Source organism: Aethalodelphis obliquidens, unplaced genomic scaffold (assembly GCF_003676395.1).
Source record: "Aethalodelphis obliquidens isolate GAN/ISIS:26980383/991018 unplaced genomic scaffold, ASM367639v1 scaffold7, whole genome shotgun sequence".
NCBI classification, from domain to species: domain Eukaryota; kingdom Metazoa; phylum Chordata; class Mammalia; order Artiodactyla; family Delphinidae; genus Aethalodelphis; species Aethalodelphis obliquidens.
This window is the reverse complement of record NW_020837951.1, coordinates 27,456,917-27,466,381: the sequence shown is the minus strand read 5'-3', so window position 1 is coordinate 27,466,381 and position 9,465 is coordinate 27,456,917. Positions and strand designations below refer to the sequence as shown.

The 9,465-nt window shown below is 43.6% G+C and overlaps 1 protein-coding gene across 6 annotated transcripts in view; it reads left to right on the top strand.

Annotated features, from left to right (window-relative positions):
* The first annotated feature begins 282 nt into the window (after window positions 1-282).
* The window catches only part of SLC44A1 (solute carrier family 44 member 1), a 214,451-nt gene continuing 205,268 nt past the window's right edge, over window positions 283-9,465 (top strand). For all 6 annotated transcript variants that reach the window (XR_003432562.1, XM_027105319.1, XM_027105321.1 and 3 more), the window contains exon 1: window positions 283-533. Coding sequence is in view for 5 of the 6 variants with exons in the window: in XM_027105319.1 (XP_026961120.1) it covers window positions 498-533 (36 nt within the window). In the remaining variant the exon portion in view is untranslated. The remainder of the gene's footprint in view (window positions 534-9,465) is intronic.

Below are 9,465 nucleotides of genomic sequence, written 5' to 3'. Positions count from 1 at the left end.
GCTAAATTGGCTCGGCACCGCGCAGGTTCCGACGCGCGCCGAAGGGCCCGGCCTCGTTTTGGCCGCATTCGCCCGGCCGCCCGCGCGGCGCTGCACTGGGGGCGGGGAGTCTGATGGGAGAAGCGCGCGGCGCTGAGAAGGCGGCGGCCGGGGAGAGGGAGCCGGAGAGGGACTGGGCGCGGGAGGCCGGAGGCGGGGGACAGGGGGAGGCGCCGCCGCCGCCGCCCGCCCCTTTCCGCTGGGGAGCAGCTGCAGCAGCAGGAGCGGAGCGGGAGCCGCGCAGCCACTACCGCCGCCGCCGGGGGATGTGGTCGGCGCCCGCCCCGAGCCGCGCCGCCTCCTGAGTACCCGCCGCCGCCCGAGCCGCCGCCGCCGCCGCCGCCGAGCCGTGCGGAGCCAGGCCGCGCCCTCCCCGGGCGCCCGCCGGCTCGCATGCCGAGGGGCTCCGGGGCGTAGCTGCGCGCCCGGCGCCGCCTCCGGGCTCCTCCGGCCCCGCCATGGGCTGCTGCAACTCCGCCTCCTCAGCCGCGCAGGTGAGGGGCTCCCGCCTCCCGGCCGCCCGCCCGGATGCCTCCCCGCGCGTGCCGCGGGCGCCCGCAGCCTCCCACTACCTGCGAGCGTCCCCTCAACCCACCGTGCACTCCAGAGACCCCCACTCCCGCCTCCCTCTCCCGCCTCCCCCTGTCCCGAAGATGCCCCCGCGCTGGCTCCCAGGGCTGCCGATTCGCAGGCGCCTCTGCGCGGCCCCCAGGGCGCCCCTAGCTCTGCCCAGCCCCTTGCCGACTTGGCCGCCTCCTCCCAGTAACACCTGAGCGGCCCGTCCCGCCAGCCCGCAGGTAGAGGCAATAAGGGCGTCTGCTCTCTGCCCCTGGTGGCACCCCCTTCCCTCGTCTTCCGGGCCTGGTTCCTCTCTTCCTACCTCCTTGGAGTCTTCCCCTTCCCCATCCACAGACTATTTTCTGTGCTCCCTGGAGGAGTACCCCCAGTATGGGCTGTTCACCCCTCTCCCACCTTATTACAGTTTCTGCTCGTAGATATTCTGTCCCTTTTCTCTTGCCCGCCGCCTCCCGTCCGGGTTCAAGTGTTTAAGCGGATCCCAGAGCCCTTCTCCGACCCGCTTCCCCGATTCTAGCCGTTCGCTTCCCACCCCATCCCATCCCCCCTTTGTGCCTTGACCCCGGGCACCGCGGCCTCTTCGCACCCCGAGGCCCCTGCGGGAGCGCGGGGATTGGGCTGAGAAGGAGATTGGGCACCTGGTGGGTGACGGGATCGTTACGGAGACTCCCTCTTTGTTGCCAGTGTAACAGGAGGAAGAGGTGCCGAATTTAGTTTTTCTGTGTGCACTGGCTGAGTGTTGTCGCTGAGGGCTGAGATGCAGAGATTTCTCCCAGCTTCTTCCCTGCCCCCATCCAGATTTCGCTAACCTCCCTCTCTTTTGCCGATCCGAGCCCTTAACCTGGATAGAAATGTTTAGACAACTGTATAAGGATCAAACGTAATAGGACTTGACTGCTGGCCACTAATAACTAAGAGGACCTGTTTGTAAATTACCTAATTTAGTGGATTAGTGAGTGTATTTACAAATACGATAAAAAGCAATCAGGAATACTGCATCAAACTGTCTGGTGGTGGTGTATGAAAAATAGGCTCTGACAACGCCTGGGATGTAATCTCACAGTTTCATTAGTGTAGAATGTAATTGTGGTCTTTGATTTGTTTTTTTTGGGGGGACACAAGGGCTCTTGTTTTTAGAAATAAAGGCTGGTCCGTTCTTGGTGAAGAAAAATGCTAGTTTGGAAAAAAAAATTCCTTCAGAGATCTAGCATCTGTGATAATGCCAGAAGTGTTTTGCTGCTTCTAAATGACTATATATAACTCAGTTTTAAATAACCTGCATACTTGTTCTGAAAATCTGAGATCTGTTAGAAAATGACTAGAATTGCAGATGAATGGAGGACATTTATGTTTTATTAAGTATCCATCCTATTTGTCTACTTCTTTTTTGGGTGTTTGCTTACTCTTTTTGATTTTTTTTTTCTTTTCCTATTAGGATCATAGTCAGGGCTGACTGGTTTAGTTAGTTAAACCTTCCTGTTCAGTTAGAATAACAGAGAAAAACTATATGTAGTGGTGTTAGGAAGGAGAGGTCGATAGACCACAGTTTTCATATTAACAGATAAAGGTGTGGAATCACACAGTACCTTTCAACTGGTCAGAGATTTTGGGGGAGAGGGAGGAATCTACTTGGGTGCTATTCGTCTAATATTTACTTAAATATTATTTTCACCAAAAAGATATCTTTCCTGTTGCCTTTCTTTTAAGAATTGGGTTATTTTGCATCCTCTTTTGGAGATGAAATGCCTTTAAGATGGTATTGGATAGTTTATGGATGGCTTGTTCAGTGTTTAATCAATTAAATTTGGAAGGGATGGATGCTGGACCAAAGCTCTGCTTAACAGGTCTGGCATTTGACTAGCTCCACATCTTACTTTTCAGAATGCTGTCCCATATATTTTCCTTTCTTCTTCCTCCTCTTGCAGCCACTGTTTCCTTCATGCTGTGCTCTACAGACAAGATGCATGTCATGCACTCCGAAGGGTGCATTTTTTTTTCTGTGGATTCCTATAACCAATCAACAGCAGCTTTAGGGACTTGTAGTGTAAGTGGAGCATTGAGGTTTCGTGCCAAAGAGCTGGTCATCATTTTTTTTTTTTGCTTATTTGAGATTTTGGCATCATTCTTAATTTGTGAAATGTTACCAATCTGCTGCATTTTAATGCTCCTTTCAGTAGCATCACCAGTTAGGATAATATAGTATCTGTATGAGTTGTGTTGAAACAAAATAGGGATGCAGCTGCACATCTTCTCTAAATGTGAACCTCCACATCACTTTGAACCTTTCTTAGAGGCCTCAATTGTATTTTCAGGCAGAATGTTTCTTTCATCCCTTCTACTGAATTGTAAACTTCTTGAGTATAGGAACTGTTTTTATTTTCCACATGTTTGTATCCATTGCAGTGCCTCACTATACCTTGTACATAATAAGTTGCTCAGCAGTAGTCAATGAAGAGAATATAGATACACAGATTGGAACATTTGAACATTTGGCTGGCGAGTAACGTTTAATATGAATCCAGCCCCGAACTATGTGCTGTTTTACTTCCATGAGCTGGTTGAGTAATGCCACCACGCCACCCTCTTCAAAGCTCAAATTTCAACTAAGTTAAAATTCACCTGCTTTTCCCACATTCCTTCCTATTCTGTCAGTGGTACCATCAGTTTGCAAAATTGAGCAGGTTTTTTCTTTTCTCCTGGTGCTCTGCTCAGTGCTTATTTTTTAGTTGGAGCAGTGGCTATAACATCTTAAAAGAGCTTGTCTGCAAACTCTAACGATAACCTGCACAGCACATCAAAACAATGCACTTTGAGGTAATCTGCAGTTCAGTTTAGCTTTTCTCAGTGGTATCATCAGCAACTTTCAAGCCCTGGCAGGTTTTATCAATGTAAATATAGTGTGTTTCCTCTTTGTAGTAGGAATTCACTTTTGAAATACATATAATTTATTTTCCCTCATAGTCTCTTGCTATGTTGTAGACTCTCATAAAAGAGTTTATTGACTTCCAAACTGCTTCATCTCTTGTAGTCTGTTCTGGTATTATTTTCATTTTCTTGTCAGTGTCTGGTTATCATAATTTGGCATCAAAATAATTATCCTGTTTTTGGATTTAGATAAAAGAAAAGCATCACATTCTATACTTACTTGTATTTTACTGTTGAAGGAGGAAATTATTGGCAAAATTATTTATGCAGTATCAGATATGTGTTTCTAAGAATCTTAAGAACTCTTAGATATATTTATAGAACTCTTATAGAACTCTTATTTTTTTTATTTGTGGCCACTACAAGTTACTTGCTAATATTAGTAGTTGCTCAACACAAGCCAATACATGATAGCCTTTGCCTAAAAATCTCTTTGAAGAGAACATAAAAGTGAGATAGTCATGAGTTTCTTTTTACAGCACTAATCCTCCCTAAGATTCTTAAAATTTATTCCCAACTCTCCATAATTCGTTTATTCTGTTATAACCTGACATAATTTCTATTCTTGTAATGTTAAACTTCAAAGTTCAGTTGTAAATCTTCAGATTTATGAAATGTTCTTTCCCATTGACAAACCAGTTTGAATGAAGGAGGCTTTTGAAGGATTACTTAGCAAATTGCCAAAAGTCTTTGTCGTTAATGGCTAGATCATCATTTCTCACAGCAGCGCTGTGGAGGCCAGGAGATTTCGCAAGTGCTCTGAAGTTCTGTGTCCTTTGGTTCTAACCTTAGAAATTGTGAGAGGGATGGAGGGGAATCTTTCTAATTGAACAAACTGCCCCTCATATCTCTCTGACTTTAGGAGAGATTGGTCTTGTCTCTGGTCTCGTCCCATGTCTTCAAATTGAGAGCTAAGTATTTAACTGTGTTTTCCTAGCTCTCATATCTTGTCTCAGGAGTAATGAAAAACAATCAAGTGGATCACAAATACTGGTTAACTTTTGAGAATGTTAACTGTTCTTTGACAGAATTTTATTAGTACTGTAGTCTCCTTCTGCTTTGTGAACTTTGAAGTCAGAGGGTAAAAATGAAATTTGAAGACTGTCCAGCGAAGTAGACCTGCTCTAACTGGAATTAAAAAAAACACAGCATGAAGACAATTTATTTTTTTCTTCTTCTTCTGAATACTATGCTATTAGCATAGAAGATCCATTCCTCCAAATAATGTAAGTCAAAGTTAATATTAAAATTGGCTGGAAAGTAATGTAAAAATGGTGAGACTTTTTGTATACCTATTTTTCACAGCCATTTTCATGTTTTAATTTCTCTAGTAACTCTGAAGTTGACTTTACTTCCGTTTTACAGGGGAGGCAGTTGAGACTTGGACATTAGTTGAGACTTGGCTGAAGTCTCAGAGCTACTAAGGGATCCATCCAAACTTTACCCCAGGTCTTTTGAATGTGAGTCCTGTGCTTTTCTTTCTGCGTTCACATACATGCTTCCCATATCATAAATTGCAGTTCATTTTATCTTTAGAAAAGGTCCACTCAATAACATTTTGAATTAAGGAATGTCCAAGTTAAAGTCATGCCTTTTTGAACTTGCTGCAGTTACTAGCTGGAGAACGACATAATGTGGTACAGCAAAACTAGTCCAGTTAAAAAGTTCCCAGGCTTAACAAATACTACCAAATACTATCTGATGTGTTAATCCTATCATTTAGAAATGTTATTGGCTTGAAGGACATTTATTTATAGAAATATATTCTCTATTCTATTACAGGTAATTGGTTAGTAGCTATTTTACTGTCTCCTTCCTCCCCAACCCCCCCCCCCCCCAAAAAAAAAGAAGAAGTAAATATTTCAATTTCATAATTTGGCTCAGATTTGGGGAGCTCTAGTTTATCTTTATTAGAGATAAACTAGGCCTACTATCTCTCTTTTCTATTGAGCTAAACTAGAATGTAGAGATAAGAAGTAGTCTAAGGTCAGAGAGATACATTATGAGGTAGCTAGGACTAGAAACCTACTTAGTCACTTAATCTCTTGAGCTTTCTATAGTTAGTATTAATTCTTAATGTCTTAAGTCTTCTTATCTTTGTAACCTTGGCTCCACATAAGAAACACTTAGAGAACTTGTAAAAACACGGATTCCTGGGTCCTCCTTTCGGAGGTTCTGATGTCATTGATCCAGGGGTATTTTTTAAAGTTCCCCTGGTGATTTTCATGTTCTGCCAAGGTTAAAACCCACTCTTACACACCCTTTCTTTAGATAATTCCATCTCCTTCTCTGGTTTCAGTTACAGTACATATGCTGACAATTCCCAAACTGAACTACTGAACTGAAACCAATTTTTTCCTGGCCTCTGAGCTATACTTAGCACTTCCACTAGAATGTCTTGTAGGCAACTCAAACTCAGCGTGTCAAAACTGAACTCAAAATTTGTAGGCACATACACACACATCTTTTTCAGTATCTTTGGTTCACTGAATGATACCAGTATCCTGGTGTGGAAACTGGAAAACCGAGGCACATAGGAAACCTGCCTCTCATTATTCCATACCTGGCCACCATATCTTGCCTCTTTTGCCTTCTAAACTCCACTACCAGCCCCCTAGTTTAAGCTTCTGTCATCTCTGGCCAGAACCTTGCTTCCATATCTCCCCATATTCATTCATGCTTCCTTCTAATTTTTCTCCACACCGCAGTCTTAGTGATCTCTTTAAAAAAATCCAAAGCTGTGTGGGGATTGTGTCCCCCACCTACTTGAAACCCTTTAATGGTTTCTGATTGCTCTTAGGACAAAGACCAGAATCACTGACCCTAGCCAACAGTGCTGCATGGGCTGGTCTCCATCTCTCTTCAGCATCATTGTCTTCTTGTACCATGCTGCTCCTTACTCTCTGTGCTCGCTCCAACCTCACAGATTCTTCAGGAGACTGTATTCTTCTTTTAGAGCTTTTGCACATGTTTTTCACTTTTGGGGAAGGCTCTTTGCTTTTCTCCCTGGCCTTTGGCTGCCTGATACTCATCCTTTAAGTTTCAGCCTCAGAGTCACTTGTTTGGAAAAGGCTTCCTTGATCCTTCAAACCAGGCCATGTCTCCTCATTAAGTTCTCACAGCCTTATGTATTTTCCCTACGAACACCTAAAGCAATATGCAGTTAATGTCTAGACTAGGAGTTGGCAAAACTACAGCCCATGGGCCAGATCTGGCCAGCTACCTGTTTTTGTATGGCTTGCAAGCTAAGAATGCTAAAAATGGTATCTATATATTTAAATGGGGGGAAAAAATCAAAAGAAGAATTTTACATGAGAAATTTATTTCATAAAAATTATATAAATTTGAATTTCATTGTCTACAAATAAAGCTTTATTGATAAAACCACATGCATTCATTTATACATTGTCTATAGCTGCTTTTATGCTACAGTGGCAGAGTTGAGTGGTTAGTTGTGACAGAGACCTTATGGCCTGCAAGTGTAAACATTTATTCTGTGGCTCTTAGGGAAAATGTTTACTAACCCCTGGTCTAGACTGAGTTGATGAGGAGAGGGACCATGACTGCTTTGTTCATTGCTGTTATTCTCTGTGCTTAGTTGGTACCTGGTACCTGGTAGGTGCTCGTGAAATATTGGAACAAATTAGTGAATTTGTTCAAATCTCTTTCCTTTCATGGATGGATGTGGATAAACTCCAACCGTAGTGACTCTGATGTTTTAAAATTCAATATAGGGACTTCTCTGGTGGTTCACTGGTAAAGAATCCACCTTCCAATGCAGGGGACATGGGTTCGATCCCTGCAGGGAACTAAGATCCCACATGCCGGGGGGCAACTAAACCCACATGCCACAACTACTGAGCTCGAGCACCTTAAGGAGAGAGCCCACGTGCCGCAAACTACAGAGCCTACGCGCTCTGGAGCCCGTGCGCCACAACTAGAGAGAGAACCCGCACGCCGCAACTAGAGGGAAGCCCGCACACTGACAAAGACCCTGTGTGCCACAACTAATACCCGACCCAGCCAAAAAAATAAAAGCAAGAAATTTTTAAAAAACGAAAAGTAGTTACTTATAAAAAAAAATAAATAAAATTCAATATAAAAAAATTTTAGGGACTTCCCTGGTGGCGCAGTGGTTAAGAATCTGCCTGCCAATGCAGGGGACACGGGTTCGAGCCCTGGTCCCAGAAGATCCCACATGCCACGGAGCAACTAAGCCCATGTGCCACAACTACTGAGCCTGCGCTCTAGAACCCGCGAGCCACGTGCCACAACTACTGAAGCCTGTGCACCTAGAGACTGCTCCGCAACAAAGAGAAGCCACTGCAATGAGAAGCCCACGCACCGCAACGAAGAGTAGCCCCCACTTGCCGCAACTAGAGAAAGCCCGCGTGCAGAAACGAAGACCCAACACAGCCAAAAATAAATAAATTAATTAAAAAGAAAAATAAGAAGCTAAGGGCTTCAGTGTAAAAAAATTTTTTTTAAAGGACAAATACTTTTTTTTTTTTGACGGTGCCTGGCGGCTTGCAGGATCCTAGTTCCCCCACCAGGGATTGAACCCAGGCCCAGGCAGTGAAAGCACTGAGCCCTAACCACTGGACCGCCAGGGAATTCCATAAAAGGACAAATACTTTCGAAGAAGATTCTCAACAGAAGTTTTAGCAGCTGTCTTAAGCAGCTTGTCTGTTGCAGGTATACGTCTCCTGTGTGAAGCATGTGTACTTGTAGAGGTGTAAGTTAGGGGGTGTTTTTTTTCCCCTGATGGACTCCTCTCTGATTTCATATCAGCTGTATAGTAAGATTTACTTAAAAAAACATTTGGTTGATAAACTACTGGAATTTTTTTAATAATATTACTTTTTTTTAGCTGCTCTCTATAACATCCTGCAATCAAATATTTAGACATTTATTTAGTAAGGAAACTATTAAAAGCTATTTTTATCCTAATTTTTAAGGTTGCGAGATACGCTGAAGATTGCTGAACAGACATGTTTGATTTCTGGATACATTTGTATAATGTAAAATAAGGAAAACAGCAAAAAGATGGAAAAATTGAAAATATATGTTTACTTCAAGATGTTCAAGTAGCAGGGAAGGTATTAAAGTTTGCTTTTTTTTTTTTGGTAGCATTATGATAATGGTAATGATAATGATCTAGTAAGATTTTTCATTATGAATCACTTAAGGATGATTCAGCTTTAAGAAATGAAAAACCTTAAATCTAAATAGCTAATACATTAAGGAAAACTTACTACCTCTTATAAGTTGCGTGGTAGGGTGGCTTCCAGCTTGGTTAATTCAGTGGCTTGATGATGTCAACAAGGACCTGAGTTGTCTCTTTTTGTCATTTAAGGAAGTTAGTTTTTCCCTCACTTAGCTCCCCTTGTGATCCCAAGATGGATGTGACTCTGACAGACTCACGCCGATCTGCCAATCTCCAGTGCTTTTTCTTTCAGTAGGAGTTAGGGAGGGCTGCATACTCATCCCTAAACAATCTCTAGCAAGGGGGAGGCAAGGGCACTCTGATTGGATTAGACTAACCAGGATTTCCCTCTGAGTCAAGTGGAGGGTGGAGCAATACCAGAGCGAAATTAGGACTCCGCCACTAAGGCTTGGGGGTGTTGGGGAGAGTGGTGACTGAGTAGGCAGCCAATGGTATCTGCTTACATAGTTTTGTCATTTTCTTCTGCCTATAAGATCACACTTGTATGGTGTTTCCTAACATTTTGTTTATAGCTTCATTATAAAACCTCACAGTTCATAGTTGAAAGTCACACAGTTATCTTCCTATTTCCCCAGTGCTACTGCTCTAGCCACTGCTGAATCCCCGTCTTTCTCTTTCCCCACCCCCACTGCTTCTTTCCCATTCTGAGGGAAGCATAGCTTCTGGATAAAGAAGAGCATTTAAGGTTGGAATAATGG